Source organism: Hirundo rustica, chromosome 6, assembly GCF_015227805.2.
Source record: "Hirundo rustica isolate bHirRus1 chromosome 6, bHirRus1.pri.v3, whole genome shotgun sequence".
Classification (NCBI taxonomy): Eukaryota; Metazoa; Chordata; class Aves; order Passeriformes; family Hirundinidae; genus Hirundo; species Hirundo rustica.
This window is the reverse complement of record NC_053455.1, coordinates 25,134,123-25,153,353: the sequence shown is the minus strand read 5'-3', so window position 1 is coordinate 25,153,353 and position 19,231 is coordinate 25,134,123. Positions and strand designations below refer to the sequence as shown.

The following is a 19,231-nucleotide window of genomic DNA, read 5'->3' as shown; positions in this document are numbered from 1 at the left end:
CAGAGGAAGGAAAACTTCCAACAGCTTGGCAGACCACTGAAATATTCAAGTATATCAAGTATGTTTAACATTCAGCTCAGAGCAAAGAATATCTTCCCCCTGAATTTTTACAGTATAGAAATACTGGCATTAAGCAATCAAGAGATTAAGAACTTGAAACCAAATGGCAAAAGACTAGGAATAAAGCAACATGACATTTATCAAGTTTGTCTGTCACATGTATTTGTTAAGATTGCATAGGGTTAAAAAATCACCATCCAAAGTACATTTGCTGTTGTTTCCTAAGCTATTCATTATGCTTTTAACCCTTAACTGCTACCTTACTGCCATCTTAAGAAAGATGAGAGTTCCAAAGCAAGAGATCTTTCAAGTAGCCAGCAATTCACTACAGAAAAAGCCACTTTGAAACAGCTAATGCAGTCCTTGTAACCAGTATCTCTTGAGGAAATCAGCAGTTTGCAATTCATTTCAAGAACTGACCCCCGATGAGGGTTGTAGGTTTTTTCCTATGTGTATATATATACATATATATATGTGCACTTGTCCTAATGTAAACTAACAACACAGAATTTTAATACTCGACAAATATTTCAAGCCTAGGATCTGCCAAGCAATTTTTTCTAGGGCTTCACTCCAGAATATTCCAAAGAAAACTACATACTGCAAAAGTACCTCCACTGCAAATGCAGTAGCCGTAGCCACCATGTGCTGCCAGTGCTTGTATTATGATGCACGAGTGGAAGCTAGTGCTTCATAAAAGCTAAATCCCTTTGGCCATTCCCCCTGGCCCTCTAACAGCCACCTCCTACCACTCTTTCAAGTACTGTTTGAAGTGTGTGGTGTGGCAACTATACCCCCATTGTACTCTTTTGAGCTATGGCTCCTGAGCCAGGGGAACAAAAAAGAAATAAAGCCAATCTACTTGAAGAAAGCAAGCTGCAGCTCACTGTGCTGCTTCACCAAAACATCCCTCATAAAATATACTGTTAGGATGTTCAACAATGGCAATGCTTCATGCAAGGAAGTTGTCTCTGTAGGACACTGCAGTGATTTGTAACACACACAACAATCTTCAACTGCAACAGTACCTTTTGGTATCCCACTGTTGAATCTGAGGCACCCCAATCTCTTCCTGGAAGGAGAAGCACCTTAGAGGTTACTATCATACTGTCATGATTCCTGGAGCCAGGACAAGAGCTCAAGTAGCTTTCACTCCCATCTCTGCTGGTTCACCTCCAGAGAAACATTAGCTAGAGTTGCTATAACAAATGTTATTCTGGATGAAAAGATGAGGTCACAGGAAACACCTACTGTTCTTCGAAGGCTGTGTCAAGTCAATATTGTTCATAACACCTGCCACAGAGATGTCAACAATATGACTGCTGTAAGCAGAGCAGTTTACATGAAACTCCCTCAGTAACAGCTACTTTTCTTCTAAGCTGAACTAATGACAAACAGTAAATAAAAGAACTTGTATAAATAGAAAATGGTTTATTAAAAAACAAACAAACAAACAAAACCAATCAAAAAGTCACAACACAATCTCTCTTCACTGTCTGGCCAAAGGTCTGACTTTAGGCTAGCATCCACGTTTCAAAAGTCATGTAAGTATGCATATGGAAGGAAAGTTGCTGCCCTGCTGGCATGCTCCTCAAAATCTCCCCTGGGATGGTTTTTTAGAATATATTGTTTGTGAATAGGTTATGAAATTTGAATTCCCACGAGACACTGAAAAAGTAAAGAACAGTTGTTTTTATTTACACATATAGGATTTCCATAAACACCTGTCACATAGAAACGCAATTTGCTGTATTAACAGCAGTGAAAACAGTGATAGATACAGAAAAAACCCCACAGGTAAGCATGCATTCCACAAGGTTTTGGTAATTTTTTTCCCCAAGTCACTTGACTTCTGAGGAAATATTTAATTTAATTTCACAAGTCTATGCAAACTACTTACATGAACAGTATACAAAAGATAGTCCTTTTGAATACTTAGTCACCAAGAATTACATGTGAGATGTAGCTTTTGTGTGCAGGTTAAAACTTTTCACATACAAACAATGCTGCAGTCCTCCTTTATAACAGAAGGGAACGGATTATTAAAATGACACTCCTGAAACATTCTTAATTTTGAAGTATTTCATTAATAAAGCTGCTTTTAAACAAGTTACTCTGAAAGAAAGCTTTCAAGGTCCAAAAGGAGCTTATATGCATGCTTTGTCTCCATTGCTAGTCATCTCTGATGAACACTACTCAGGTCTATGGTATAGGTATGTGTAAATCATGATGATGAGGATTCTGAAAACACCTTTATCGAAGAAACTGCTCAGCCTCCTTGGACTTGCTTTCTTTTGTTTTCCTCAGTAATGCCTGTTTTATAGCATTGATCTTTTCATCAAGTTCAGCCAGTGAATAGCTCTGCTAAAAGAACAAAATAAAAATCACAATAATTTACATCTTGCAATTGCTAGAGAAGTGGCTTATCACTTGATACTTGAGGTCACAGCATATTGCCCTAAGTGACAGAACTACCTAAGCAGAATTGTCTGAATCTAGTCTTCGCCTATTTAAATTTACAGGAAAAAGAATGTAAACTTGCAAGAAAGACAGTCCTAATCATGGATCAATACATTCATGCTACTTCTAACAGATGCTTGTTTAGTCTGCTCATAAAAATCCTAAGAAATCCCTTCATGCAAAAACACTGGATGAAACTACCTAGATTTTGCAGAACTTGGGTTTACAGCTAAAGGGTTTTTTCCTACTGCCCAACATCAAGCTCCTCTGTGCTACTTAAACTGACAATTTTTTTATGTCTTCTTACACAAGCCGGTCATCATCCTTTTTATAAAAATATTTCACCCTATGCAGGATTTTTTTTCCTAAACAAGCCTACTTTCCCAAGTCTCAGATGGCCCATAGGCCATTCTAAGCATTCTCCCCAGTCCATCTGTCTCCAAGGGTGATAGCTAGGAGCAGACAAGGTTCCAGCCATGGTCTCACCTGCACCAATGGTAACTTCTCTTTTGTGGCCTAAGAGGTACATGGTAAATGCATTACCTTATGTGACAGTGTTGTGAAAATGGCACGTTTTACTGACAGATTAATATCTGCTATACTGTTGGATCCTTTTGCAATACTTCTGCCAATCCCGCCATTTCTACTTTTGGCTTTTCATAAACCAATAAAGTAAACTGAAAAATAATTTTTAAATCAACAAAAACCACTAAGCCACAAAACAAAACCAGAAGACATTAACAGAGGGCTGATCAGAATACAGAAATTGCCTATTACTCTCAGCTTGATTAACAGCATTATAGATTTGTTTAATTCTATCATCCTCCTAACTGGTGAAAACCCTAGCATATATTCTTAGAAGGCTCATTTCATTGTAACATCCATTAGCTTTCTGTCTCCTTCCCTCTCTCTTTGGCAGCTTTGGCAGCTATCCAATACCGATGCAGCTACTTCTGAGAACTTACATACTTGCTTCACAGAACTTTTGTTTACTTTCCACCCAAAACATCCTAAACTTAAGAAAAACAAGAGTTAATAGCACTTACATGGGGAGATTGAACCTTTCTCCTCTTGCCAGAACAGCTCTGAAGAAAAGACAACCAAAACAGACTTAATGTTGCACTGACAGAAGACCACAAACATTTCTGAAACAACATTGTCAAGAGTCTTTAAAGTATAGAAAAAACACCAACTGCTATTCCATAGATTAAAGAAACCTTTTTTATAATTAAGTACTTTGTATCATGAGAAATACTACTGGAGAGAATCAGAAGCTGTTGAAGCTTCTCCACACTTGGCAGTCAACAACTGTCAATTTAACTGAAGCTTCCTTCAGACAGAATTGAGCTTTTGAAACTGTCAATATTTTTGTCCCTAAAATTTGCCTAAATCCATACCAGTATTTATGCAAAACTTTGGATAAAACGTGCTAATTACTATGCAACACTATTATTGCCACCATCACAATTTTTTCCCTGATCCTCATTCTAGAGTTCCTAAAGCACTTTCAATAGAAATTTCAGCTTATGAAAGTGCATGTTTAACTTCTGGTTTTCAGACACTTGAAGGAATAGCCTCACAAATAAAGAACTTTACTGGTCTCCAACACAAATTTAAAAAAATTAAACAAAAATGTGTACTATTGCTATTGATTTTTATTAACTGACTCTTCTTTGGCTGGTCTCAAGGGAGAAGATATAAATTAAAAGGCAATCAACAGTAAAAGAGACATTCTTACTGTTACATGGGGAAAGAAGAGCAAGATAACAGACAAGAAACTTCTACAGTCAAATAGAGCTAGTGTAGTAACAACTAATGTTCTCTTTGTCCTAATACCCTTTGGTGACTGAAGGTTAAGTTGTACTATTCAGAGAGAGACAGCTTTGCCTAAAAACCAGAAATAAAAAAAACTAAGTCACAGAATCACATGAAGCAATTTTTAAACAGTTTACTCTCTCATCCTTTTGCAAGTTATTCACATATCATTTGCAATCAGATCATGTATAGAAGCCCAAATGATTTCACCTGTTTTAAGCCATTTATGATTTGTATCAAAAATCAAAACTTCAGTCAATTTTCCTGACATAAGAAGCACTTCAGATTTTAAGACAAGGGGGAGAAATACAACCTCTCTGACACATTTATTACAAATTAGTTAAGCTTGGGTGGCAGCAATTTTTTCTCACCAACAGATACTTTCTTTTTTTGAGTGATAAACTGGGTAAATATGAACTTGATTAGATGGTCCACATGTAATATAACACTACACCAAGCCAGAGTTGTTTATTAAAAGCGCCTGCCCTATGACTCTCTGTACATCAAAGATTCAAGCACAAAAGGCACGAATACATTTGAATATGCCAAAAGAAGGTGAGAAAATTTCTTACTACAGATTGAAAATATTCAGGAGACAGTCCTTCCAGCTCAAGGATTTTATCTTCAAGCTTCTTAATTCTCTGATAAATGTCTCTTGGTACTGGACCACCTAAATACATCAGTAATAATGCAAAGAAATCAGGAAAAACACTTGAATAACTTATTTAACTAAAGACTGGAAGTCTGACATTTGAATTTTTCAAGATTAGCTATCAACCAGTAGGTGAACAAAATAAATGGATGGGATAATATAAAGGAAGGATAATTAATATGATTCAGGGTAAAACCTGATTGATAAGCCAGTGCAGCCAATGAAAACAGTAAGACAACTTCATGTAGTTGGCTGAAGTATGTCTGTCAAGGTCCCTGAAACAACTAATGATCACTCTTACAATACATTGGTCATACATGAAGTGGTACCACTTCAAAGCTGACACCAGCATTAGGAGACAGCAGATGGGATGGCAGACCACACATGAATCAGCTTTGATATCTAAGATAGGTTTCTTTCAGAAAAATCTCCACTGAGCATCAGACGTTAGAGGACAAGTATGAGTTGTGCTTGACAAAGAACAGTGTTGCCTGACCATAGATGGGAGAACGGGAGTGGGGAATGTGTGTATTGAATTGAGTAACAGAGGTCTAACAAAAAAAAAAAAAAAAAAAAAAAAAAAAAAAAAAAAAAAAAAAAAAAAAAAAAAAAAGACCAAACAAGCAAAAAAGCCCCAAGCTCACCCAAGAACCACCCTGACAAAAAAAACCCCACAACAAATCCCACTCATACCACAAAATCAACAGCAGCAAAAAAATCCCACCTCAACCCATCTGTTCTTTTCATCTATACTACAGTAGCTTGGGCTTGTTTCCCCATGTAAAAATAGAACTGATCAAAAGATCAGCCTTAGCAAGCATCTTACTTGCACTCCATAGTATTCTATAATGAAATAACTGTTTATCACAGCTAAGTACTGGCTGTTCCAATTAAAATAATAGTCTGATTCTGAACTGCATTGACAACCAAGGCCATAGCAAGCTTTTACTTTTTGACACACATTTCCTTTTATTTCTGGGTCTGTTAGACAAGACAGTTCTATTCCACAAACGACCAAAATAAGCACTGGTTTGGGCTTTTCTTTTTTCTGGCATTCATCTGTTTTGTCCCCTCAAAGAAACAACTGTGCAGGTAGCTTCACTCCTTCAGTTCTGCGCTCTAGTCAACACTCAGCATCTACTAATTAAATTGGCTAACCTATCACTCTTAATATTGCTTTCTCTCAATGAAAAGGGAAAAGAGCAGTACTAGCACAAGAAGCTGTTCTGAAAAACAGCCAGCGAGTCAAGATTAATTCTTTCTGTTGCTGAAGCAAAAACTGGTGTAATAGGTAGCTGAGGCATGTTACCTGCTGAGATGAATATTTTTTGCACAGCTGCTGGAGTATGCATCAAATAATATTGAGACATTCCCCATGAATGCTGATATGAACAGGAGTTGAGCTGATGTTGCATGTTTACATCTTCTTAACCTATACTATAGCTTAGCTGACCCATACCTTCCAAAAAATTTGTAGGCAAAACCTGGAAGCAATAGGCAAACCTTTCTACCTCCAATCATTATCCGATTTGCATAAAGTCCAAAACTACACATTGTAACCCTAATGCTGGCCAGCCACTTCCAAATTCTATTTCCATTGCACAAAAGCCAGCTTATTTTTGAGGCAGCTATAGAGCTAAGCATCAAGCTCTGAGTGCTGCCTCAAGAGTATCCATGCATATCTTACTCTCCTTGCTGCCAGAGAACTTTAATCCACTACACAGTCACAGGAATCTAGTAATCTAGTCAATGTTCCAAATATTTTTAACGTAATGCATTGGCACCTATTCAGTATTCAGAAGGAAAAAAAAAGAAAAAAAAAAAAAAATCAAGAGTGTCCACAGTGTCATGTGTAGAAAATTCACTTTACTAGATGGAGATTTGGCTCCTGTTCTGTTTTGAAAACAATTTTCAAGAAAAATACTAATTCCTCCTTGATAAATGCCTCATTGTGCCTCAGTGCCATATTATGGAAAATTGGGGCTGGAGTGAAGAAAGCAACTACCTAAAAAACATCAGCAGCCTGATGGCTATGGCATTTATTTTTGTGAAAGGTATGGACTCATGTTTGCAGGCCTAAAGAGAAGTAGTGACAACAAATTTCCCACATTCTGGGGAATAAATTTTATGCCTAAATGTATTTGAAAAAACGTCCACCTTTAGGAAAGAGTTTCAGGTTACCCTTTGTGTTGATCCTACCACCAGACCACAAGTTGTCCATGAAGCAGCCCATAGTCCTAAACTCAGCTTTTCCTATTCAGTGGGTCAAGGCAGGACTCCAGTGGCTATGGAGAACCCCAATCTCCAGATATTCCGTATTATTTTAAATCCTGTTCTGTCATGCCTCTCTCGTTTGCCACCACATAAAGCGCACATTTACTAACTCAGAATCTCAAGCTGGGCATAAACCTGGGTTCCATTTTGGCATAAACCCCTAAACACTAGATTACTGTACTTCAGGTACAGTTTTTTACTAAACCATTCAGTGGATCTATCCATTCTTTTTACAGTATCAATTTTTATAGCCTTGCCCAGTTTCACTACAGTAATCGTAACTGTGGCATAAAATGGCACACTGATGTCAAAATTAAAACATCATACAAACCTGTTTGTAACCGTAAGTGTGCTTCAATGTTTTGCAATCTCTCCTCAACAGCTTGGTTTCCACAATCATGCATGGGTACGCTGGCTTTGTGACTGGACCCATGCGTTCCTTCAGATCTAGTCTGAGGTCCGTAAGTATTTACTACTCTAGAAACTAGGTAAAGAGAAAATAAATTTCACATATATGCACATGAAACACAAAGCAGATCTAACTAAAAGAATCAAAATATTGAACCTGTGTTAAATCAGTTTTACAAGTCTTGCAGGGTCCCACATACATTAAGATCAAAAGTTCAAGTAAAAACATTTTCTTTTTTTTTTTTTTGCATGAGTAACTAAACCTAACAAAACCCCTGGATTTTACATATGCAAAGTAAAAGAATTACTCATACTTTCATGTAGAATGGCAGTGTCAAGAATTTGTCATCAGCTGCTGATAAACAGCAGAAACCTTGATATCTATGTCAGCAGTTGTACATGTGAGCTTTTCTGAATGCAAAGAAGAGGCCAGACCTAGTATTACAGGAAGCATCATAAATACATGAAGATGAGGGGAGATACACAACTGGAAGAAACAATACAAGCCTCAGCAAGGAAGTTCAGTTCTAATTTTTGTCATTTGGGTAAAAGCCTTAGTGACTCTTCAGCTGCATCTGGGTCTATCTTTTACCCATGCTGAGCCACGTCTTCATCAGATTTTGCTCACATCTTGTTAAATCAGAGTAATTTTTAAAGTTCCCCTCACAGAACTACTGCAGTGTACTGCAGATTTAAAGACTATATTGGCAGCTCCAGATGCATACACCATCCTACTCAATAACGCATGAAGGCCACATGCTACAACCTTGCTTTATTTATGCTGGTTTTATTTCCAAATCCTTTCTAAGTGTTTTTCACATTCCAGTTATGACTGTTCCTTGAAATGCGAGTTTCCTTTTTTCCTGTATTATGCTGCCATCCAACCAACAAATTAACAGTCAGTTTTAAACAGTGACTATTGAAAGAGGTTCTTTGTGAAAAATTCTAAAATCAAACTCACTTCTCAATTTCCTTCTAGCTCACCATATCTTTCAGTCCTTATTATTGTGCTTTACAGTATTATTCTGAATTACAGAATTCAAAATAATTAGTTGGTTTCTAGGACCAATATCAAGTGGATAACTGATAACTCTCAAAAATGCAAAACAGGGTTACTTTCATTCTCATTCTGGGTATTTTGTATTTAAAGAAGGGCAACTTGTGTACACCTAGAGAGCAGCAGATGAACAAGCAATATTTTACACACAACATCTGTTGGACATAATTTCTATATTATTTATTCCTTTCCAAAAAATAGTACAGTGATAAACACATTCCCCAGCTTGTCACTTCTTATAAATCAATGTCTTAGAACTTCCACTGTCCCAAAATTATATTCTATTTCAATACACTTGCACCAACTAATGACAAATAGAAGACAATCCTATTTAATCTCAATTCCTTATTGATGGCTTCACCTCAGAAGAAAAACTAAGTATTGTCCTGCTTTATCTTTTCCACATTTCCTTCCCAACAATGAAAATTGGCTATTCTGTTTTGATCTTTAGTGCCTAACCATTAATTTAGTGAAGCAGTTAAGGGATTTAAAACCTTGAAGAAATAAATTAGAATGTAAAAGTATTCACTAGAGTCAAAAATCACTAAGTTTGGATTTTTGAGCATTCTATTAAAAGTTTTGATATCAAAAACTTATCAGTGCTGTTATATCTGGATATTTAATGGGTATTAAAATAGTTGCTTACCCTTTATATGACTTTTAAATCCAGGATAGGGTGTGAAAATTGCATCTGTTCTGGCACAGCTATTTTCTAAATAAATAACGACATAACAAGTGAGGTCCAAATTATGTATTTATAATTGAAAATATTCTAACCTCCATCAGCTTTGATGCTTTAAACAAATCTAATTAAAATGTTTCAAACAATTAAAAAAAAATCAGAAATACTTAATTCATTCTATAAACACTTGCCCATTATACTGCTTTTAACTGAATAAGTCACTCATATAAATTTATGCACACATGTATATAGAAGTTTACTGGATCTGGACCAAATGTATTTGGTTCTTACTTTTCACTGCATTTCTCCGTAACTTATTTCCTTCCTCCTTATTTCCTTCCTGTACAGAAGCCTTTTTCCTGCTTACCATTGTTATCCTGTTTTTTCATTCCTTTTCTGAATCTCTCCTTTTTTTCAGCTGATCTAGTTTACTCAACAGCCTACTTTCCTAAACCTTTCTGCATTTATTCTGACCCATGTGACTTCTTTCATTTGCTTAACCATAAAAACCTACAGAATGGACCTACAGACCACCTTAATTTGTTCTAATGTTTATATTTTAATCTCTGTTCATTACACCGAAGCTTTACACATATTATGCCTAAACAATGAGACAGGTCTTATTATCAATTCTTCTGTACATAACTAACAATTTTGGGAAACAGTATTTCACTATCTGGCATATTCTACTAAACTTCAGATGTCCTTTGCATTCCAACTAACATTCAAGCAGTTAAACTCTCTAAGAAGCTTACTGAACAATAAGCTTTGATCTCTAAGAGCTTAAGTACCTCATAGAGACAATGCATATGTGGGCTCACAGGTACTTAGAAAATAGCTCTGTTCTACTTATGTAGTTTTATTTATATAAAACTGTCTTAACTTCAAAGATGCATTTAGCTACAGTTACTGATCCTGTAAATGGGATCCAGTCTGCCAGATGGATTTAAGATTGGTTACAGATACAGCCAATTGTACTACAATGTGAGCAATGTTAAAAAGAAAAAGTCATTTCAGCTAGCTAGTAATTCAAATTCATTGTAAAAAATACTTCTTTGTAATTTAACTAGCATTAAATGAACTTCAATTTGAATATGCAATTCACAAGACATTTCTGAACTGCAATTCCATTTATTTGGAAGAACATCTACTTAAAACACTGGGAACAATAGCTACAGAATCATCTGATCTAAGATAGCAGTTCTTAAAATTAACACAATAGACATAATCTTTCTGTATGGGATGCATTAAACATTGCCATCCCATCCAGTGACTACTCAATTTATTTTTCTATTTGACATCTGCAGTGCACATGCAAGTTCTAAATTTTAAAACAAAGTCACTCTTAAAAAAGAGTTCCATTTTAAATATAGATTAGTGGTTTTGAAAAATTAAAAAAAAAACCAACCAAAAAAACAAACCCAAACAAACACCCCGCCCCACCCCCCCCCAAAAAAAAAACCCAAAAAACAACCAAACAACCCCAACCAACAAACAAAAAAATCCCACACAACTTAAATTACTATGAAGATTAAAGTCTGGCTAGCCAGTTACCTTGATTACAATCAATAACGTTGCAAAATTCCCTGACATTATTTTCATTGATCTCGGCTTGTTTCCTCTCAATGAAAGCTGATATCCGCCTGTCAATCTGCAGGTAATAAACATGATGGCATGTATCTATTTCATTCTTTAAATTTAAAATTTACAAAGGTCTTTCATTTTTCTGTTTAAAAACACAAACTCACATAAATCACTTACTTCTGCTTTTCCAGCTTTTATTTGGACCACTTCTGGATCAAAATTAAAATGAGCATCCTTCAGATCTCTCAAGTCATAACTTCCATATTTTTCTTCAGTCTGACTGTTACCATCATGAACATCTAAACTTGTTTGGCTTTCTGTTTTACCTGCAGGTCCAATATGGTCTATATTTTCCTCTTTCATCAATGACTGGAGTTTTTCTAAGAGAGGCTGAACGAAGAAAACAGTGTATTAGGGTTAAAAAAACCTAAGTCCAAAAGTCCCAAAGCCAAGAAGACAAGTACTATTACAGTTTCCAAACCAGACCAATGGAAATAATTTTGAGAGTTACAACATCTTGCTCTGAGGGAACGCAGCAATAAGATTAAAAAGAAGTTCCAAATCGGTGCACACCACGATTCTGACCTTTTTGACCTGTGCCTTTTAGAGGTTTGTAGAGGAAAACTCCCAAATTTCTGTGAAAATCTGCCCATACTCCCGTGTTACTAGCTAAATCAAAGCTTCAATCACTGGCATCAATGCCACTTAATTAACTTGTCATTCAAATGCTTACTCAGAACAGTAAGGCTTAGTATTTTTCCTCCTTAACATGAAATCCAGTGCTCTTACACTGTAAAGCCTTTACTTTATCACATCAGCACTACTTCTCCACTTGAAACTGTAGCTGCCCAAGTGGACGAGAGAACACAGACATGAAATACATAGGCATTATCATGAACACATGCTTTTCTTGATACGGTTGATTATCTACTTAGGTCATGAAATTAAATGAGAAAAGGCACTGACATTTGTGGCAGGAAAAATGCTTATTTTACTGCAGTAACTCTTATGTACAATATCATCAAAACCTCAGTACATATATACGTCCCTGTCTCTTTTTAATTTCCATCAGTTTCATCTAGTATGAATTTCACTATTTATTTTCTCTCTATAAATTATTTTAATTTTTTAAAAGACAACATGATTTTTAGCCGTCACATTTTCTGGAACGGAATCAAATTCTACTTGCAGCATTCTTACATGTTGGATGTAAATTTTATTTGCTTTTATCTTGTATATTTTCTCTTTCTGCTCATCACACCAAAGATCTGGTGGATGTCTGGAAAACAAAGGGTCTTTCTTTTACCTATAAACAAGAAAATACAGAAACTTCCCTTTTTATCCCCTCAGTACTATGCACCTCAAATAATTAATGAGCTAGCTGAAGCAAAATAGTAGTACTCAAATCCTGTCTTCTACATATGAACTATCAAGGTCAAAACACTGCTCAGTTACCAGCTGACAAACTGCTCACCCTCCCTTGCCATGCAACTAAATTACTTTTGGCAGGGTTGGAAAGTTTCAAATAGTTAAAAGGAATGACAGTAATGGTGACTGGCTACTTGGCAAGATGAGACATTAATGTCAAAGAAATTACTCTTTAAAAAAAAAAAACAACCTACGCTGAAAATATATTTAATTGCAGTAAGACACTCCAGGATGTGTCATGCTGGGATAATGCCACTTCTTGAACCACTGAAAGCACTCTATGAGCCTCAAAACTCACCCAACGCATGGAATCATTATCATAGCATGACACACACCTGCCGTGTCTTATTGCTTAATTATAACCCACCATAGATGGAAATGTATCACATTTACAATGCAAGTCTAGAAATCAATGAGGCTGCATTTATTCAGCCTGCTCACCTACAGTGGCTATTCCCACCACTAATCTGAAAAATCCATAAATGTGAGCACCTATGGAGCATAGCAGAATCCCAAGCATTTGTAACTTTTACATTCCTTTTTTGTTGAATACAGCAATGTAAGATCAAAATTACTGGAATTTTACAGCTGAGATCACTTTTAGTTGTTGATCACTCTTGTCAAGTCAAATGCGTCCCATGAAAAACTTACCTGTAAACATAAAATATGCTGCTGAAGTGCACTAAAGAGCAAGGCTGGCTGAAGTGCTGATGTGCTCTGAAGCTTGCTCCAATCGATTACAACTTTCACAATATCCTCTCCGAGATTAAGCTTCAATAGGGCAAAACAAACACAATAAAAATTATATTATCTGTACTAATATCAAAAAAGTATACAAGACTTCTACAAAACAACAATTATGCTCAGTCTCATATAATCCCATCCCAATTTTAAGACAAGAATGTTGGAAAGATTTGATACTAATTACAGTCCCAGCAGCTATCATATTCCAAGTAAGCTAGTATTTGTAGAATATTTTCTAAAATTAAAAAATCCTTACTAACTCATCATACTTTCACGGTATTAATTCAGTCCTTGGCTTTATTTAATTAATTCTTGTATGAAAGCATATTGTTCATGCTCATACCCTTTTTCTTTTAATGGATACTAGAACCACTAGTATGAAGAAACATGACCCAGGATAGCAGTCTCCTGTAAGTTCATGTATTTTATTCCAAGAATGCAAGACCATCTATGGCTGCATGCCCCATATCTTGATATAAGACCAGGGCACATTCCTCAATTTTTACTTGCTTCTAATCCAAAGGAAGCTTTGTATTTGTGCTGGTTTTGCATTAACCACCACAATATTAAAAATAAGTGCATAAAAATATTTTTTTAATATCTCAAAGTTTAACAAACTCTAGATTACACAGCACCACTATTAAACCTGTTTTCAAATCACACTATTTTCCTGTATATGCATTAATATTGAAATGAACAATTGCAACTGTCTATTCTCACTGCCAAAGAACTGCAATATTTAACTCCCAAGACAATAAATAAAAACACAGATAATGAATTTGAAGAACTATATATCTTCTATAAGCTAAAAGTACACTTTCTAACACAAAGATGATTGTCAATAAACTCCAATGAGCTAACACACTTTTCATACCCAACTTTGTCCTTTTTTTTACGCTAAAGCTCTTCTCAAGATCTTCAAGAGATGATCACTTTCATTTCCCAAAGCTAAGTAGGTTGTTCTCCAACCAAACATCCTGCAAGTGATACTCCAAATTCTAAATAGAAATAAAATTCTTGTCAAGAGGACCTACAGGTACTCTGCTTGCAACACTGAATTCCCAATTCATACGCACATTTGTACATCTATTCCTCACTCCTTCCATTAAAAAAAGTGGGGGTGGAAACAGAAAGAGGTACCTCAGGAAGATGACAAAAGTGACCTTTAACTCAAGGTCTAAAGACATTTAACTTCTAACAGCATCAAATATTATAAACAAGAACACAGAATACTGCACTTGTGTCCTGAAGCCACCGCAAAGTGTGGCTTGAGGAAACATTGAGGACTGGACACAAGAATGCCTCCACCACTCTGAAGGCAAAGCTATGGATGGTAAGCTGTCCCATGCTAGTTTCAAATCCTAGCATTAACACAATTTTGTAAGGAACTATAAGCCTGAACACCTTCCTTCTTTAGTGAAAGATCAGCCTTGCCAAATTCAGAGTTAGTTCCCAAATTACACAACAAAGGAGACAGTCTGACTAGATTTAAAACGTATTTTAGATAACTTTCACGCAATGGTTATCCCTGTTCAGTACTTAAGCTAAGTACACAGGATGTACAAAAAGTCATGTTCTAGGATATACTAATCTTGAACAAGTTTCAAAATCAAGAATGTATTTAGAATTTAGTAGGAATAAAATTTACTTTAGGAATTAAGCCACTGTGCATATGATATGAAGCATGTATTCCTGCCCAAAGTTTCTAGAGTAACATCTCCTATTTGCTATATTACAGTCTACTGACAGGGTAAAAAAAGGCGTGGATTAAGTAATCCAAACGAAACAAAATAGGAGTGCTACTGCAATTTCCTAATAAGCCTCCTTTTTCAAAAAGAATAATCTGGTATGTGCCTTCATATAATGGATAACTCCTGTCCAGGTGGTTCAGTGCACAAAAAGCAGCATAACTTCCAACTTAGAATAATTTAGAGCCCAGTCATATTTTTAACTCACAGACACTGCTTTTAAATAAAAGAATAAACCCCTCCTGCATCAACAAAAGTTTCTAGTACAATAGAGTAAGTTCTCAGTCTTTTACATCCTACTACATATTAGAACTGTGAGAAACAGATTTATAAATTCAGTGTTTTGATAATGTCAAAGCCTTTGATTGATTACAAGTCCACAGCCTATTCAATTTACAGGATCATAAGTAATTTCAGCCCTTTGAAATTTGTTTTATGAAAACACTGGCTATCACTTGAATCTTTAAGACCTTTTCAGGATCATCTACAACAGTTTTAAGAGTCGTTATTCTCAGATGTCCTCCTGGTCACGTACTGCCATTGATTGCTCCAGTAAAAAAAATCCTGTGCCAGAAATCTTCCTGCTTACAGCCCAGTTGACTAGCATAAATCCAACTTAAACTACTATAATGAATCACAAATTGTGACTGCTAACAATTTGGCACAAGCTCAGTCATCTCTATAAAAGGGAAATGGGGAATCAGTAGTTTCAGTCAAAGATGCAAGACAGTTTGCTAGAACCCATAAGGGGGTAAAACGCAGCAGTTAAATCCGTCAGAACTCAAGCACTGGCCGACAAGTGTGTAACTTAGCAACTGGAAAGGATCATAACTGAGCAATTAAAAGGACAATCACAGCTAAGATGGAGCAACCAGATCCTTATCCAACTAGTGCAATGACAGTAAAATGTGTCTGTCTGTGCACACCCAGTTATTTTTACAAATCACCAGGTCCCTTCCAGTGACATGCTAGCTGTAGAGCCAGCTTTGGAGAAAAAGTAAGCTGCTGAAGTTGAGAGAAAAATAAGTTTTTAATGAGGTTTAGAAACAACTAATTAAACTTGTGATTAATACTCTACTTAAAAGCTTAGGAAACGTTCCCTTAGTCTCATTTGTGTTTTTCATAAATTTCTCTGATGTGTTCTAACACTGTCATTCATAGTGCTGTCCTCAGACCTAGATAAACTGACAGTCACTATCTCTTTGTTGACCACATTCAGAATTTTCACCAGGAAGAATTATGGGGCCTTTAAACCTCAATAGACAGCTTTCATGCGTCAGTAATCCTAGAAGTCATCTGTGTCTGAACATCACACTGTTTAGTGCTGTAGTCCTGTACAAAAGGCACAACAGTTTTTAATCATTTCAGAGATAGAAAAACTAAGACTCTTAAGTAAGTGTCTAAATTATCAAGCCTTAATTTTGGTTGCCTTTTGTTTGAAAATGGAGACAATTATTAGCATACTTTGAGGTAAGAAGCAAATATAATAGGGTTCTATACAGATGAGAGGTGGGACACTGTGAAAAATAATTTCAATCAGCCACCAGCTATTCCTAAATTGCCTCTGCATCTAAGAACCCATTTCTGTACCAAACATATATTAAGTTACACTAGCTCCTGCAGATATTGCTTGTCATCTGGCTCCAAACCTTCAAATTGCTAATCTGTGAAGTAAGAGTGTGATACTACTGCCTTCACAGAGCTACATAAATATCTCCACAGTGGAAAATTATAGCAATAATGAAGTTATTACTAAAACCTTGTCCTGGTAAGAGCCTTCCACCACTACTGTAACATCTGTTACACAATTCACAGACATTACTAAACATAAAGTAGGTGTTTCAACTTAAGTACCATAGAGCAGAACACCTTTAAAAATTCTGACCCTCGGATATGCTGTGTGTTTCATAGAATGTTATTACAAAGGCAGGGCTAACTTCAAGCTCCCGATAATTTATTTTGATTTAATGCACTGTAAGCTTTCAGTAGCTTTTCAATTCAGAGTAATTAATTAAGATACAGCAATTAAGCAAATTGCACTTTCCATGGAAGAGATCATCCGTCAAACTACAAAGTGACACGCGACGTCCCGTCATGCGAGGCAAAGGCACGGTCGCGGCTGTGGGAGAGAAGCAGCAGCAGCAGCAGCAGCCACGCACCCTGGGGGTGACCCGGCCGGAGGCAGAGTGGGAGGTAGCCGGCAACACCGCCCCAGCCCTGGCAGAAGCCAGACGGGCGCGAACAACCTCCCGAAGCGAGGCAGCCTTTGTGGCAGCCTTATGTCCGCTCCGGCGCCGTACTCTATTCCTGGAGCCCACAAAGGCCCCGCAAGCCGGGGTGAAGCAGGAGCCAGCCCTGCGCGGGCCCCCGAAGCGAGGTGATGTGAAGCGGGCGCGGCGTCCAGGCCAACTCCGCCCAGGAACTCTCCCTCCGCCCGCCCCTCACTCACCTGCCCCGCCAGCCCGGCCAGACAGCGCAGGGCGCTGCTCGCTACCTCCGAGGCCGCAGGGTCGATCTCCGGAGCGCGGGCGCCGGGCGGGAGCGGGCCGGGCGCCACCGCCGCCGCCATGACGCCGGGCCGGGCCGCGGCCGCGCCGTCGCCCCGCGATGACGAACGGCTGGCGCTAGCCCCGCCCCACGCGCTGATGGACAGGCGCGACAGCCAATGGGAGGCTCCCCAGCGCCGGGCCGGGCTGCGGGGCGCGCTCCCGGGGCCGCTGTGGGGGCGCGCTCCCGGCCGGCCTCGCGCTCCCTCAGGCTCAGCTCCGCCCCAGCTCCAGCGGCGCCCCCCTGGGGCTGCCGTGGCGGGCACGCCTCCCCCAGTGCTCCTTCGTGGGGGCAAGGACGCCGGTGTTGGTGTCGCTGCATCACATTGCCGCCCTTGGTTCCGCTGTGCTTTTCTGGTTACGCCTTCACTTCTTTGCATTAGTGTGTGTTGTTCAAAGCCTTGACTCTTCTGGTTGCAGTAGGGTTGTTTTTAAATCAGACTACAGGGTTTGTCAGAGTACTCTTGATTATGCGGGTTGCAAAATTCTATTCCCTGTGGGACAGTTTACTTGTAAATTTCTTTCCTAAGACAGTATGCTTACAGAGGTTTCCTACCCGATGTTTCTTTAGATAACCTAAATTTTGGTCTTCGCACTTTGTCTTCCCTGACCCTCTACCCCCAATGTTTTTTATGCCGTTGAAAAATGGTGAGTGCAGTTGTATATACAAATGTTAAAACATTCTCAAATAAAAATATTAGGCAGATGCATTTATTTGACTGATGTTTGGGGGATTCCTATCAAAATAAGACATACATTGATATAGTGAAAATAAATCCTATTAAACAAGGCTTTCAGCACCAGCACCCCACATTTGAGGAGACTCAATCAGAGAAAGCTCTGCTCAGTTCCAGCGAAAAATTACTTCCAAAGAGGACTTCAGTGTTAATGGTTACAAATATATTGCATGGATATCTGCATTTTGCGAGAATATCTTATCTAGGGTGAACTAGATGGAATTTGCTTGGATTCAGTTGATGAGGACCATTCTTTGGGTTCAGAAATACTTGTGGCAGGATGTGTACCTGCTTTAGAAACTCTGAAACACATAGAATTTTACTTAATTCCTGAAAACACACAAATTTTTTTTGTAAAATAACGTTTTGACCATGTGCACAGATTATGGTAGTCAATTAAGAAAATTTGTGTAATTCTGTTTTGCATTTCTGTGCAACAATACTAATTCTAGCTCGTGATCAAGGGCTGCTTCAACCTGTCTTGCCCCTTGCAGTTTTGTCTCTGGACAGGCGGCTGGAGCTGCCTGCAAAATGTAATCATGTCATTTGGATCAAATAATGAAGATTTCAAGAAAAAAGGAAAATGCATTGCCCTTTCCCCTTCCCCACCAGCACTACAACACTGAGTTAACTCCTAAGTGATCTGCTGGCCAGAGCAGAATATGGAACACAGATGTAACAACCTGGCATTGCTTGTTGTTTCTCAGTGTTAAAGGAGACAGATTGTCCTGACTGAATTCCCAATGACCTGAAAAGACAGACCAAGTCCAGGCATTTGAACCAATTTTTAACTTCAAGTGATGAGTGCTCAGCTACCTGATAGATTCCAATTTGGAAAAACCCAGCTTTCCTGGAGTGATGGAGCAGATGTGTCCTACTTTAGCAATGGGTAGGTGTAGCTGTCCTAACTGAGAGACCTAAGATCTTTCCTTTGCTTTTGAGCATGTTATCTTTACCTGTAGCCAGAGGTTGTTTTGGGGTAAAAAATATTTCAAATGAAAAATAAATTGATAAGCATATAAATATCAGAAGGATA

The 19,231-nt window shown here is 37.8% G+C and overlaps 1 protein-coding gene across 5 annotated transcripts; it reads right to left on the bottom strand.

Moving 5' to 3' along the window:
• Positions 1–1,476: 1,476 nt before the first annotated feature.
• Positions 1,477–17,505, bottom strand: MBIP (MAP3K12 binding inhibitory protein 1). Of its 5 annotated transcripts, none has more exons than XM_040068475.1 (9): positions 17,362–17,505; positions 13,072–13,191; positions 11,170–11,382; positions 10,963–11,059; positions 9,373–9,438; positions 7,593–7,745; positions 4,908–5,005; positions 3,567–3,665; positions 1,477–2,424 (listed from the first exon to the last, which is right to left on the bottom strand). In XM_040068475.1, the coding sequence occupies exons 1-9, from the start codon at positions 17,479–17,481 to the stop codon at positions 2,314–2,316; spliced, it is 1,077 nt and encodes a 358-aa protein (XP_039924409.1). In that variant the 5' UTR covers positions 17,482–17,505; the 3' UTR covers positions 1,477–2,313. The 5 variants fall into 5 exon arrangements, with proteins under 5 accessions (XP_039924409.1, XP_039924410.1, XP_039924411.1 ...); XM_040068476.2 differs by having other exon boundaries at positions 1,477–2,421; positions 17,362–17,482; XM_040068477.2 differs by having other exon boundaries at positions 1,477–2,421; positions 3,567–3,605; positions 17,362–17,482.
• Between the last annotated feature and the right edge of the window lie 1,726 nt (positions 17,506–19,231).